General features: G+C 49.5%; 1 protein-coding gene across 5 annotated transcripts in view; it reads right to left on the reverse strand.

The window, feature by feature from the left end:
* Positions 1-15,032, reverse strand: part of PPP1R7 (protein phosphatase 1, regulatory subunit 7) — a 47,676-nt gene extending 32,644 nt beyond the window's left edge. For 2 of the 5 annotated variants that reach the window (XM_011996382.1, XM_011996385.1), the window contains exons 1-7: positions 14,345-15,032; positions 11,268-11,396; positions 7,065-7,120; positions 6,362-6,427; positions 5,566-5,696; positions 4,414-4,576; positions 2,062-2,178 (exon numbers count right to left, since the gene is read on the reverse strand). In XM_011996382.1, the coding sequence (XP_011851772.1) occupies positions 2,062-2,178; positions 4,414-4,576; positions 5,566-5,696; positions 6,362-6,427; positions 7,065-7,120; positions 11,268-11,396; positions 14,345-14,441 (759 nt within the window). In that variant the 5' untranslated portion in view covers positions 14,442-15,032. The remainder of the gene's footprint in view (positions 1-2,061; positions 2,179-4,413; positions 4,577-5,565; positions 5,697-6,361; positions 6,428-7,064; positions 7,121-11,267; positions 11,397-14,344) is intronic. The other 3 variants (XM_011996384.1, XM_011996386.1, XM_011996383.1) reach the window with 2 other exon arrangements.

A 15,032-nucleotide genomic window follows, 5' to 3' on the forward strand; every position in this document is an offset into this window, starting at 1 on the left:
ATAGTCTCGATCTCCCGACCTCGTGATCCGCCCGTCTCGGCCTCCCAAAGTGCTGGGATTACAGGCTTGAGCCACCGCGCCCGGCCTCTTTTTTTTTTTTGAGATGGACTCTCGCTCTGTCACCTAGTCTGGAGTGCAGTGGTGAAATCTTGGCTTATTGTAACCTCTGCCTCCTGAGTTCAAGCAATTCTCCTGCCTCAGCCTCCTGAGTAGCTGGGAGTATAGGCGCCTGCCATCACACCTAATATTTATTTTGGTATTTTTAGTAGAGATGGGGGTTGCACCATGTTGGCCAGGCTGGTCTTGAACTACTGACCTCAAGTAATCCACCTGCCTCGGCCTCCCAGAGTGCTGGGATTAAAGGCATGAGCCACCACGCCCGGCCTCTACTTTCTTTTAGTACATACTACAACTCACATTAAACTCAAATAACTTTTTTTTTTTTTTTTTTTTGAGATGGAGTCTCGCTTTGTTGCCAGGCTGGAGTGCGGTGGACCTACCTTGGCTCATTGCAACCCCCTCCTTCTGGATTCAAGCACTTCTCCTGCCTCATCCTCTTGAGTAGCGGGGATTACAGGTGCCTGCCACCATGCCTGGCTAATTTTTGTATTTTCAGTAGAGATGAGGTTTCACCACGTTGGCCAGGCTGGTCTCGAACTCCTGACCTTAAATGAACTGCCCGCCTTGGCCTCTCAAAGGGCTGGGATTACAAGCATGAGCCACCACACCCGGCCTAAGAACTCTTTTTTATATTTTTAAGTTTTTTAGAGATGAGCTCTCACTATGTTGCCCAGGCTGGTCTTGAACTCCTGGGCTCAGGTGATCTGACTGCCTCGACCTCCCAAAGTGCTGGGATTACAGGTGTGAGCCACTGCACCAGGCCAAGAACTTTCTTAAAGAAGCCTGACAAACTTCTGCTTCACCAAGGGTTAAGAGTGGTTTTCACATGCCCCTCAGTGTCAGTCAACGGGATCAACTAACCACACTGGGCCTTGTCCCCAGAGCACTTTGTTCCAGCTCGCTTCAAGGGTCTAATGCTGCTAATTTGCTTCCAACACAAAAGGTAAACAGGAGCCTAGGCACACTCAAGTGCTTACCAACTCCCAAATGCAGAAGTCTAATAGGGTTGATATTCTCTGTGCAATGGAAGGAATTGCTTCTACCATTGAGCCAAACACTTTAGAATTTAGAATAAGCTTCACCTTCTGAAGAAGTCCCCTTTGGCTAAAAACCATCTAGGACTGCTACTGGGGCAGCGGGTGGAAAAAATCAAAAACATGGCACTTAAGAATGAAATTTTTGGGGAGGCCAAGGCAGGAGGTTCGCTTGAGTCCAGGAGTTCAAGACCACCCTGGGCAACATGGGGAAACCGCTTCTCTACATAAAAGACAAAAATTAGCCAGGCATGGTGGTGTGTACCTGCAGTTCCAGCTACTTGGCAGGCTGAGGAGGGAGGATTACTTGAGCCCAGGAGTGTGAGGTTATAGTGAGCTATGAATGTACTTGTCAGTGCACTCCCGCCTGGATGACAGAGTGAGATCTTGTCTCCAGAAAGAAAAAAAAAAAAAGGCCAGGAGTGGTGGCTCATGCTTATAAACCCAGCATTTTGGGTGGTCAAGGCAGGAAGATTACTCGAGGTCAAGACTTCAAGACCAGCCTAGGCAACACAGTGACACCTCATCTCTTCCATGCCCCACCCCCTCGACATAGTATTAGCTGAAGGTGCTGGTGCATGCCTGTAGTCCTACCAACTTGGCAGGCTGAGGTGGGAGGTTGGCTTGAGCCCAGGAGTTGGAGGCTGCAGTGAGTTACGATAGCACCACTGCACTGCAGCCTGAGTGACAGATAAAGACCCTGTCTCTAAAAAAGTGAAATAAATAAATAAGACAATCAAGTTTTTGCTTGGCACAAGTATGTATAAAGTCTGTGACATCTAATGTTTCAATTGTTTACTAAGAGTGAAACAAAGTGCCAACTGTGAAGGATAAAAACTAAGGTTGTGTTCAGCAGCACTGGCCCTGCCAGGGCTTGCAGGGACGGGCGGCTCAGGAAGCTCTGTACCTGCATACTGAGGACTGTCAGGTTGGTGAGCGCATCCAGGTTCTGAAGTTTAGTAATTTTGTTTTTCCCCAAAAACAAACTCTCCAGGTTGGTTAAGGTGTCAATATTTTCAATTGCCTGTGGAAAGGACAGAACAGCAATGAGTACTGCAGTTGACGGGGCTGCGCCAGGCAGCCAGCAGGTGACTGGACTGGGGCAGAGCTGTCAGGGCTTCAGTTCTGTGATGTGGGGCTAGCGATGTATCTGCTAAGACTTCTGGTGGAAATCCTACTTGAAAGCAGAATACAAGAGTGGCGAGTCCAAGACTGTCTTGAGCTCACTTCCAACCCTCAGATTTTCTGGGGTGCTGAGGAACAGTCTCAGAACCCAGGGACCAGCAGATTCCCAAGTCCCTTCCAGTTCTAAACTTGTGAGCTGACACATTAAAATGTCCTCCCGCCGGGCGTGGTGGCTCACACCTGTAATCCCAGCACTTTGGGAGGCTAAGGCAGGCAGATCACAAGGTCAGGAGACTGAGACCATCCTGGCTAACACAGTGAAATCCCGTCTCTACTAAAAATACAAAAAAATTAGCTGGACATGGCGGCAGGTGCCTGTAGTTCCAGCCACTCAGGAGGCTGAGGCAGGAGAATGGCGTGAACCTGAGAGGCGGAGCCTGCAGTGAGCCGAGATTGAGCCACTGCACTCCAGGTCGGGCAACAGCACGAGACTCCGTTTCAAAAAAAAAAAAAAAAAAAAGGCCTCCCAAGAGCCTCAGTCTCTACAGAAGTGAGGTATGGGACTCTGACCTTAAGTCTTTGAAATCCCGGGACCCTCACTTAGGATTCCTGGGGGGCCCTCACACCACAGCACTCTGCCCCTCTTGCCCAGTTTCCACACCCGCCTACAGCACTCTTCCTCGCTGTGATCACGTGCTCCTCTATTCAACCATAAACCTCCAGAGGCAGTGACCACGCTGCCCTGTCTCATCTCCCCATGGTGACTTGCCTACAACAGGATGTTTAATGACTGTTTATTGATTGGACTTCAGTTTCCCTCCTCTGTCAGTTCACTCTCTCTCAGAACAAGTCATTCTTTAAATATTTCAGCAGACACAAAAGAACCAGATGAGGTGCTTGCTAACCAGGTGGGGACTCCAGGCTGGAAGATGGTGTGCTAATCCACACACCACTGCAGGACTTGGTGGGGCGGGGGCATCCTCACCGGCTGTAGTCTGCATTAATTTGTGATGAGCCACTGTTCCCCTAGAAAGTTCCACAGTCAGACACTTGGTAAAGTGCGGACATCTGGGCTGCTCTCTAGTTTTAAATGTGCTGCTTTGCTATTTGTGGCCATGAGATCTCTAACAATAACTGTCAAGAGACTCTTGCCAAAACCAGCCTCCCTTGGTTTGTATCCTGTCCAAGCTCTCAAGGGCCCAGGACAGACATCGCATGCTGTAATACTTTCAGAAGCCAAACAGAGGGACATTTTGAACATGGGGCAGGGTCGGATGTGCTCAGAAACACCTGCCAAAGCCACTAAGCAAGGCTGGGGGAAGCACAGGCTCTGTGCCATGACCCTGATTAGGAGCCAGGCACGGGGCTTGAATGCTCTTCTGGCTGACAGAAGTCCTCCTGCCTGCCCACGGGAACCCTCCCCTCTCTCTGCCTGGCAGATCCACCTTCAATGTCAGTCCTCCCGGGACGCCCTCCCGCATTCCCCTCAGCACATGACGGTGGTTATGAGTCAGCTGGTGAAGACTTGATCCTGCTTCTGTGGAACACCAGATCACTTTTCCAAAGTCTTTTATTTCCATTCTGTCCCACGTTTTCAAGGTCAAATGGCTCCTGAGAACAGATCTAATCCTGCTGGGGACTGTGTCCCAGGAGTATTAAGCCATCCAGGGAGGAAGGCCCAACTCAGCACTGCCTTTGGGAGTGTGTCAGCAGCAAGAGGCTTTCTAAAGCCCCTGGTATGTACATCACTTTGAGTGACCACTTTGCTGGGCTTGGGAAACTTTCATCTCAAAGCAGCATACCAGAGAAGATCACCACGAGTAAGTCCAAGAGTAAGGCGTTCAGGTCGGCTGGTTCATCTCAGGCAGAATGTAACTGGGAATGGTGTGATTTAGGGTCATGATTTGGATGAAGAGCAACTGAAATATATGTGCAGAAGAAAGGCTAGACCACTCAGGACTTACTGATACTGACTTCCAGTATCAGTAAAAAAAAATTTCCTTGTTCATGAAAAAAATCACAGCATCCTAAGAAATGCATACTCACTATGCATTCTACATACACCCACTGAGTCCACACACAACCTGCCAGCTGCCTCTCCCTGAATATACTAGTCAGGGCTGTTTGCACCTACCCGGATGCGGTTAGATCCCAGCTCTAGCATCTGTAGTTGATGTAAGTTGCTTAAGTTCTCAATTTTACTGATTTTATTGTTGACCAAGAAGAGTTTTTTCAGTCGTGTCAACTTGTCAACCCCTTCGATGTTTCTCAGCAGATTAAAAGAAATATCTAGAATCCTGAGAACAACCGAAACAGGTTTTTAAAAAAATTACATGAGCATAGGTTGCAGAGAACTCACAATTCAACCACCCTAAAGGTAGCACCCCATTAGGGGACTGCAGTCACTGTGAGGCGGGGCAGGGTGGGGTGGGGTGGGGCAGGGGGTGCGGTCTGTGCCCCTGCTGCCGCCTGGCTCACACTGATGCTGTCATGAGGGATTTGGAGGCTACCCAGGAGCCCGGAGCAAGCCAGAGGCAGCCTACAGGCTCCTGATGCCCTGGCTCCCAGGATGGTATTTGAGGCAGAAACTGTTTCATTCACACCCGTGCCCATGACAGGACCTTGCACCAGGCTCTGCACACAGAAGGGGCCTGAGAAGTACCGAATTAGAAACAAAACAAGCAAAAATGAATGAGCAACAAAGGGCAGAAATCCAGGTAAAGTTATAACTAGGACCTGGCTCCTTCTTTTTTAATTTTAATTTTTGTAGACAGGGTCTTGTTATGTTGCCCAGGCTATCTCGAACTTCTGGGCTAGTGATCCTCCTAATTTGATCTCCCAAAGCGCTGACATTACAGGTATGCACCACTGCACCTGATGTAGAACCTGACTCCTTAAATTATAAATGTCATTTTTTTTTTAAATTAAAAAAAAGAGTATTCAAAAGGCAAGAGGAAATTCTGGATTAACTTTCCCCTCGACCAATCTCAGTATCATCCCTGAATGGAGGCTTTTCCAGAAGTCCCCACTGCAGCCTTCCCATCAAAGGTTTACTTTGCAAGTCAGAATTGTCCAGGAAGCCGAAGACATGCATGAAGCCAACATGGCCTCCTGGAGCCCTGAACATAGCAGGCAGAGACTTGGGATTCAGACGCAGGAAGGACCCTGTGGCAGAGGCAGCCTCTCAAGGGCCAAGAGCCAGCAGGAGGTGGGCTCTGGAGAGACTGGACACCCCCACCCAGTGGCCTCCCCACCATGCTGTTCTCCTGTGGGTCTCATGACTCACTCCAGCTCTGTTAGCGCCTCCAGATTCTCAATCTTCTTGATCTGGTTGTCGTAAAGATCCAGCTCTCGAAGACTCTGTAGCTCCTCCAGATTCTCAATGCATTTAATTAAATTTTGGCGGAGGCAGAGAGTCTGGGGGATGGGAAAAGGACAATTGACACAGGCACGGGGGAGGCCACGAGAAGGCCTCAGCTGGTACTGGAGGACACAGGACAGGCCCTTCTGGTGGAAGGACGTGTCTTCATTCTCCTGCTGTTTCCTAGAAAGGTGCTGACCTTTGAGAGGTAGGTGGGCAAGGGCACTAAGCTAGAATTCCTCGACACACCTGAGGATGGGCAGGAACCCAAAAGGAAGCAGGAGGCAGGCCCCCCACCAAGCAGGCCTAGTTGAGGAGGGAGGCGATGGCCTGGGGTATGGGTGTTTGCCACTTCCTGGCAGAACATAAGAACCTATGGTGGGCTCAATTTTGAGAAACAAATTCAAATGAGATGCACGGAGGACCATAAAATTCACTGAGTGCCTAATTGAACACAGCCACAGAACTGAGGCAGGCCAGAGTCACAGGTCACTGGCCGCCTGAGCTCAGGAGAGCCAGCCCCAGGGCTGTGCCTCAAGTCCCTCGACTGCTGTCTCACACTTGCTGTGCTCCCAGTAAAGGCCAGCTACAAGGTGGAGGCAGCCACGCCTCCCACAGGCTGGGACAAAGACCACAACTTGGGACTGATGGCTCGATTCTGGACTTATCCACATCCTATAGGTGATATGGGTCATAGTCCCCTCATAAGAGTCCCTCTCACCTTCACTTTCTTCAGTACCTCAAATCCTTCAATCTTCCCAATGCGACAGTGATTCAAATCAACATCCTGAAACAAAGCGGAAATGTATACTCGGCTATAGCAAAGTGGCTGGAGACCTGTGTCCTAGAAGAGGAGCCATCAGAGGAGGCCTGGGAGTGGGCAGCAGTGGGGGAGGCAGTGCCAGGTGGGTCTACAGCAGACAGGTGTCGGTGACAAGGTGTGCTGCAGGGGCTCTTTGGTTTAGTGATGACTTAGTTTTATGTAAAACTGGCCCTTAAAATGATTGGTACATGACATCTTTTTCTCATTCCCTAGATCCTGTACGCACAAAACATAAGCTCAGGCTCTGAGGATATGCACCCCATCCCATCACCATCAGAGACACGCTGGGGGCTCAGGAGGCCCAGCGGCCAGGCCAGTCATACACAGCCTGCGGCTGTTGGGACCCTCATGTATAATGTAATCATCAGACCCAGAGAATGTATGAGTCAAAGGCATCTCATCTGCCACATAATCCTCAAGGGTCAAATAGACATGGGGATAACAATCACTGGTAAGAAAAACAACATGAACACAGGACTCTGATCCAACCAAGGGAGGCTTAGGCAACCTCTTTAGGGAAGTAACTTACTAATCTCATACAAGATAACCTGACAGGTGGTCCATCACCATGCTCAAGGCTGGGCTGAGCAGGCGGCATTACCTCTGCATCTCTGTCCAGGTTGATGGTTTCCATGTCCACAGGCAGCTCATGTTCTTCTGAAAAAAATTAGAAAAAGAGGTTTGTTCAGAACCCCATTAACAGGAGGCATTGGTGAAGAGCTGCATCTGGCCAAGGTCTGGGGCTGTTTGGTGCCCAGATCCAGCTCAAACCCTGAGGAGGAACCAATGGGAAAGTTTGCTGAGGACCTGGAGAATGTGGCAAGGGTGAACCCTGCTCCAACAATAGTGATGTTTTAAGCATTCTGAATTCCCTGAATTCAGATATTGGCAAAGGTCTCCAAACATCCATCTGTGCCTTTGAACTTCCTGAGAAGGGAAATGTGTTTTGAAGCTGTTAGTGGGAAGGAGGGGAGGAAGTAGCTGAGTGCAGGTGAGCAGGGCAGCACTACTGCCTTTCCGTGACTCCCAGAGCCGCAGAACTGGCAGCAGCCTGCCTCCTACATAGCTTTTCTCTGTTTGTTTGTGGCAATAAACCAGGCCATTAGAATCTAGATCGTGCTGGGCACATCAGATGCTCTAGGATGGGCCTTCTATCGCTTTGGAAGGTGGCCCAGCATCTACAAACACTTCCCTCTGCAAAGAGCAAAACAAAACAAAACATAGTTCAACAGATAGGATCAAAGAGGCTCACTGAATAATTTAAACACACTTCTCAATGGGGAGACTGATGAACTCACTCCAGCAGAGAAGCCCATTGGATTTCACGAGGACTCTCCACACCGGAGCCGGCCTCCTCTGTGCGGAGGCAGAGAGAGCTGCTCTCCCTGCTGAGGCGACAGACTCCCTGTTAAGCACTTCCTCGTTTCATTTCATTGGAACCTACTTCAGCATATGTGCTGAAAAGGACTAAGACACACACAGATGCACACACACATGCATGCACAAAGACACAAAGGCACATATGCACACTACACAGACACACGCATGCACATCAGTGGTATACAGACTCATGCAGACACACAAACACGCACACTCACCCCTTATAACACTTAAAAAAATTAACAGTAATTCCTCAGTATCACCAAAGATTGTCTGTGTTCGCATTTCCTCAACTGTCTTAACATTTCTTCCCTTAGTTCACTTGCATTATGATCCAAATAAGGCTGTATATTGTGACTAGATGGTATTTCTTTCTTAAAAAATTTTTTTAATTTAAGAGACAGGATCTCTGCTGCTCAGGCTGGAGTACAGTGGTGTGATCATAGCTCACTGCAGCCTTGAACTTGTGGGCTCAAGTGATCCTTGTCTTGGGCTCCCAGGAACCTGCGACTACAGGTGTGAGCCACCATGCCCGGCAAATTTTTTAAAACCATGTTTTGTACAGTCAGGGTCTCGCTATGTTGCCCAGGCTGGTCTGGAACGCCGAGCCTCAAGTGAACCTCCCACCTTGGCCTCCCAAAGTGCTAGGATTATAGGCACGAGACACTGCACCCAGCCCAGCATTTTTCTTAAACTTTTTCCCCTTGTAGTTTTCTGTTGTAGGAAAACAAGCTTGTCTTGTAGAGCTTCTCTCAGTCTGGATTCTGTGAATTATACCCATAGGATGCTCTTTCTCCTGTAAATGGATTGTCACTGTCACTACCTTACAGGGCTGTCAGTGCTCTCACTGTGGCTCTTCCTAGAGCAAACGTGCACTTGCTTCTGCAGCGGAGTGAGCTCACACAGCCCTGGACCACAGGCTAAGGGCTGGCTCCTCACCTCACCTGGAGGCCTCTGAGAGGAGCACTTGACATCAGACCAGCTTAACAAAGTAATGATCCAACATGGCTGCATTCACTTCAGTTTTTCCACTATGCCTTTTCTATAACCATCAACTGTGGTTAGTTAAAAAAAAAGTTTACTATAGTTTATCCACAACTGTACAGGATACCAACCAACCTAAGAATTAAATAAAAGGAACTGGGCAAAACCAAGAGATAGATACAAATCACCCCAAAAGACAGTGTCAAGTTCATAAGCTCAGGAAGTTGCACTGAAAGAGGCACTACAATTAAGGCAGGGTGCCCAGGTCCTGTGGTCCAAACCAGGACCCTTTGAGAGCAGAAGGGCGCAGCTATGCCGGGCCGGCAGGCAGAAACGGGCTGTGCCAGGCTCCTCAGGACTCATGGTCACACGGCTTTAAGGGGTCCTGTTTGTAATACATCCAGCATGGCTGGCCGCTCACCACTCAAAATGTCAGCTAACCTCTGAAACAAGGTTTCCAGCCTAGAATGCCCTTCTGAGTGTATTATATATTCATCATATTTTAAAAATAATTTAGCGAAAATAGGTAGAAGGTAACAGGTGACATAATTAAATTTGTTTTAATTGAATTTAAGACTTAAACACACACAGGTAGGAGCAAGTCTTGGCTTCTCTAAGGGCTAGAAATGTATACCCAGAAAACTCATAATCAGCTAATCATCTCAAAGAAAAAAACTTGGATTTTTCCAGGCCAGGCCAGCTGGTCTGCCTTGTAGCCGTGTGCCCTTGGACAAGCTGCAGAGAGTCTCATTCTCCTCATCTGTAACACATTACCACACCTGGGTACTTACAGAACATGAGGACATCATCATTAGCCTGTGCTAGTGACCCAGGGAAAGAAAGCACACAGGGCTTGCTCTGCCAACTCTCAAGTCTTCCACAAACACCCGATGTCTCAGCAGCACCCATCTGAGGATAGCGGGGGCTCCTACCGCTCCACTGTTGGTGACTAAGTCAGGCGATAACGGAAGCTTCCATCTATCTCTCCCATGCACTTTATTCCACCCACATCACTTCCAGAATATCAGCTCCGAAGTTCCAAAGTAAATGTAACTGGTACTTTTGTGGTAATCTCCTTTTGCCTTAAAAGTAGGTTGCCATAGTTACCAAACATCTTTGCTGGCACAGAGAGCAAAATGTTATTTTAAAAATTAGGTTTGTTTCTTTATAAATTTATTTTATTTTTATAAGGGATGCATGATTATTCATACATTGTATACAAATCTAGAAAATGCAAAATGTATAGATCCTTCTTAAACCTGCTGTTTGGACAGACTCAGCCCGTTTGATGTGTTTTCTTTCTTTAGCAGGTAAAAGTACACACGTGCACGCATACTGTTCAGAAACTTGCTTTTTTTTTTTGAGACGGAATCTCATTCTGTCGCCTTGGCTGGAGTGCAGTAGTGTGATCTCAGCTCACTGCAACCTCTGCCTCCCGGGTTCAAGCAATTCTCCTGTCTCAGCCTCCCAAGTAGCTGGGACTACAGGTGCACGCCACCATGCCTGGCTAATTTTTCTTTTTTTTTTTTTTGGTATTTTTAGTAGAGACAGGGTTTCACCATACTGGCCAGGCTGGTCTTGAACTCCTGACCTCAAGTGATCCAACCGCCTTGGCCTCCCAAAGTGCTAGGATTACAGGCGGGAGCCACTATGCCCAGCCACATCTAGGCACTTTAGAAGTCAATCCTTAGGCCTATAAAAATGGTAAGGCAAGACTCAGAAATAATTTCTCTGAAGAGATTAAAGGTTTCTATTGCTATGGTAGGACACGGAAACATAGCAGTCAGCCATAACGTTTATTTCAAATCTGGCTTCCTAAACATACGGTTAATAAAACAATGTTGTGGTTCTTTTTTTTTTTTTTGAGACGAAGTCTCCCTCTGTCACCCAGGCCAGAGTGCAGTGGTACGTTCTCGGCTCACTGCAACCTCCGCCTCCTGGGTTCAAGCAATTCTCCTGCCTCAATCACCTGAGTAGCTGGGATTACAGGCACACGCCGCCACGCCTGGCTAAGTTTTGTATTTTTTGTAGAGACGGGTTTTCACCATGTTGGCCAGGATGGGCTCGATCTCCTGACCTCTTGATCTGCCCACCTCGGCCTCCCAAGGTGCTGGGATTACAGGCATGAGCCACCACATCCGGCCAACAATGTTGTGGTTCTGTCCCAGATGGCATACTAGTACCCATATCCGTGCTAGGATTTGCCTTCAGTGGAATTGGAAAAAAACCACATCCTTTTTGCAAATGCTGTCAATGAGTCAGCCTGCTGAGGGAGCGCCTCAGAGAGCACATCCACCTGCCCTGGCCCACTGAGGGCCCCTAAGGAGCGCGGCAGTCCTTCCCCAGACCACACATCACCCACACCCAGGGACAGACCATATGCAGTACAGCCCACATCCCCCAAAAAGCAGATGTCCCCCAAGGGAGCTGGGCCTGGTACCTTCTGGGTCCTCCTCCCCCCGCTCCTCCCCATCCTTCAGGCTCTGTTCACTGAGGTCTGCCACGATGCCACTGCTGTGTTTCTTCCCTTCTTCATCGCCAGATTCTTCGGACTCGACCCGCCTGTCAACTGAACCCACACAAGTCAATGAGAATTCACATCCAATTTATGGGACTTTAAGGAACATATAATAAACACTCAGTTGTAAGTCAAAAGGACTTCATTTAAACATGTTTGTTGAATCCAGTTCAATAACCATTTGAGTGTCTCCCATGTCCCAGCACCACTTGAGGCATATGGCAGCAGGGAGAATGGGGAGCAGAGTGTGGAGCCCACATGGATACTTAGGTGAGGAACACACTACTTCTGCCCTCAAGGAGCTTGTGAAGAATTGCCCAGTGTTCTGAAAGCCTTGGATCATTTGTGATTAAATCCACTAATGGAACCAGGTAGTGAAGCACCTCCTGAGTGCCTTTCACTTTCGGGCTGGGTGACCACCACTGTGACTCTTCTGCCACATACCTCCATCCACGCTCTACTATTGATCTGGCTAAGAAAACCAGCCAAGTTCACAGGCCCACGTTCTGAAAGAAATCAACACTAACTCAAATCAGGTTGTGGGCAGGAAGGATCACTAAGGAAAAGGAGAATACAGCCAGTAGTGCTGACCGCCCACAGAAAGCTCATTGGTGTGAAATGAGCTTTCACACTGGACACTGGACAGAATGTTAGCAACTCAAGGCTTTTAAAGGTTCATAAATATTTTTCGAATTAAAGAATAAGGCAATTCAATGTGTCAGGCAAAAATGCTTTGGTAAGGTTGTCAAATCGTTTTTCTTTTTTATAACTTTATTCATGACCTCTTCTGGAAGTCTGTCTGGAAAACATGAGGCACTAACACATTACTTGGAATTATCAACCATACTGAAAATAGTCTCTTTCCTGACTATGGTTTATCTACAAAGAGATGTGCTCTTTGAGGGAAAAAGTTCCATTTCAGCTTTGTATTTCCTGCTTAGCCTCGCAAAGTAAAACCCAAGAAAGGATTGCTGTATAAAACAAGTCCTCATAAAACCCAGCTCCAAACCCTCCAAATCCACCTCTTCTTCCCTACCCCCGCAATGACGGTAGCTCAGTTACTTGTTAGCTGTGGCCTGTGCTCCTGCCCTGCCTCCTAACTCGTCTCTCTGCGACTTGCCTTGCCTTGTTTAACCTATTCTCCACTGCCAGAGAGTCTGATCTAATTCTAAAATCCAAATCCGATCTTTGAGTCCAAAAGTATTTCTGGAATGCTCTTCCTGAGTTTGCAGCTTGCTGCTAGAGATGCAGGTTTGGCAAATCATTTCCATTTGAAAGCCTCAATCTCCTAGTCTGTGGAAGGGAGCTAGTATAGAACCTATGCCTCAGCGAGTTGCTGTCAGGGTTAAATTAGAAAAGGCACAAGAGCAGTTAGTACACGCATGACATGCAGTAGATATTTAACAAATTAGTCACCACCAGGCACAGGTCACTTGGTGGCCCAGGCTCAGGGAGAGAAAGTTCTTATTGCATGACAACCTGGTGCAAAAACCCCAGGAAGAGGAGTGCTGTGAGGTTAGGAGACGCTCAGCTAATGAAGTTTGGCCAAAGCGAAGCCTGAGGGCAGCAGAGGGGCTGGAACATGCGACAGTGGATCAGAATGTAAGAAAATGACTTTGGTGTGCTGGGGACGATGGGCTGGGGAGCAGGGACAATCAATCTAGCCTAGAGATGACGAAGGTCTGAGTTAAGGTACTGGCAATGGGAATGGAGGACGCATCGAAGATTTGGAGATTATTTTTAAAAGTAAAAGTCAGAGCTCCTTGACTAATAGGACACGGGTGGGAGTGGGACAGAGAGAAAAGCCGGGCTTTTATATTTGTCATTTACCAAGACATGGAAACAGTTGAAGAGGGAGTGGGAGGATATGAAGAGGCACTTCTTACTTAAAAAGACTCCAAGGGTATGAAGTCCAAGACCCTTAACACCACCGCCCCCATCCCCACTACATATGATTTGGTCAAACTCTCCTCCACACCCCTTGACCGAAGCTTTCTTCATCTTGAGTGATTCTTGCTCTTTTCCCTCACCTTATCCCCAACCTCGTTGCCTTCGAGTTATTCTTCAGGCTCCAGCTCAGAGCTGGCCCTGCTTGTGCAGCTCTCACCACTGCCGAACATGTCAGCCCTTTCTTCTGCACCCGCCCTCCTTCCCCAGCTCCACAGTCCTCCTCCCTACCACTTTCACATGAGGCAGTGACTGCTCTTCTGGGAGGGCTGTACCCCTCACCAAACCATGGGAGCCAAAAGCACTTAAGCACTTGATGACACAACTGATTCCCCAGTTGGTGGGTGTGTGCACGCATGTTTATACACATACTGCACATGTACGTATGACCGTACCTACAGATATGTAGAGAATTATATATAAATACATGTGTACGTATAACATATACATATATGCATTTTTTTTATTTGTTTGGTTTTTAACAAAATGAATGAGGAGGAAGAAAGTTGAATTTAGACTTTTTGGAACTATGACAGCTTTGAAAACAGGTATCACCTTGTGTAACTAAATCTTCTGGTTCCTTGCTACCCCTTCGACAACAGTCCTTTCGATTTCAGGAGAAGACCCTTCTCCACCCTCACCACGCGAACCAAGGAGCAGACTCTGGTAGATCCCAGCGCCCAGAGCCTCAGTTTCCTCGTCAGCTGACCGAGGAGGCTCCCCCGCCTGTCAATCTCAGAGGCTCGGGGCGAGGCTCCAACTGGACTGAATGAAGCCACCGCGTCCCATTCAGCCCCACCCCCGGCCTGGCCTCGCGCCGCCGCTCTACCCCTAGCTCTGGGTCCTTCCCGGCCGCTGCCGCCCCCAGGCCGGGGCTCCCCCGAGGTCCAGAGCCTCCCCCGCTCCCCCGGGTCCGGCTGTCAGCTGTCAGGGGGCCGCGCGGCGGCGGCCGGAGGCGGGACGTGGGGTTTCTCTCAGGCACGGAGCAGTTCCGGCCCGCAGCTCCCCCCTCCCGCCCGGCCCTTGGGCCGCCGCCCGCAGGGGCCGCTCACCCTCCATCATCTCCTGCGACTGTTGCTGCCCCGCGCCGCGTTCCGCCGCCATGTTGGCTGCTCTTCCCCTTTCCGGAATCTGTCGCCTCAGACCCATCAACCAATCAGGGCTCCCGCCTCAGAGTCGGCCCAGCCAATAGGATTCCGGCGCGGCGAGTTCAGCCGCGGCGCGCTTGCGTGTGCCCAGCGCCTCATGGGAGTTGTAGTTCCGTCATGAGGCTGCGCGCCGCGCGCCGCGCCTCCCCCGGGGCAGGTAATTTCAGGCAGCGGCGCCGGAACAGTCTGGAGGCGAGAAGCTGAGAAGGAAAGCAGAGGGAGTCGAAGCGGGACGCACCGGCCGTAGCTGCAGGCAGACGGAGTGGACGTCTAAGCAGAGTGGAGAGACGCCCTGGGCTCGAGAGTTGACTTATGTCACTGTCTCGACCTCGGAGGCGTGGAGGGGCCGCGGGCCAGGCGGATCTTTCCGTGGCTGCAAGGTGCGGGCCAGTCCTACGTGCATCCCTGAGCTTTGCGAGCCTCGCTGGCTGCGTCTGTACAATGGGCCGAACGGCAAGAGCAACAACATTCTCCCGGCGTCCAGGCGCGGATTTTACCCATGCGAAATGCCGCCTTCTCTAGATGCTCAGAGCAGGCGGGCAGGTGCGGGGCACTTGCGATGGTGGGGCCGCCAGCCAGCTGGCCGGCTCCG

The sequence above is a fragment of the Mandrillus leucophaeus genome, unplaced genomic scaffold (assembly GCF_000951045.1).
Source record: "Mandrillus leucophaeus isolate KB7577 unplaced genomic scaffold, Mleu.le_1.0 Scaffold510, whole genome shotgun sequence".
Classification (NCBI taxonomy): domain Eukaryota; kingdom Metazoa; phylum Chordata; class Mammalia; order Primates; family Cercopithecidae; genus Mandrillus; species Mandrillus leucophaeus.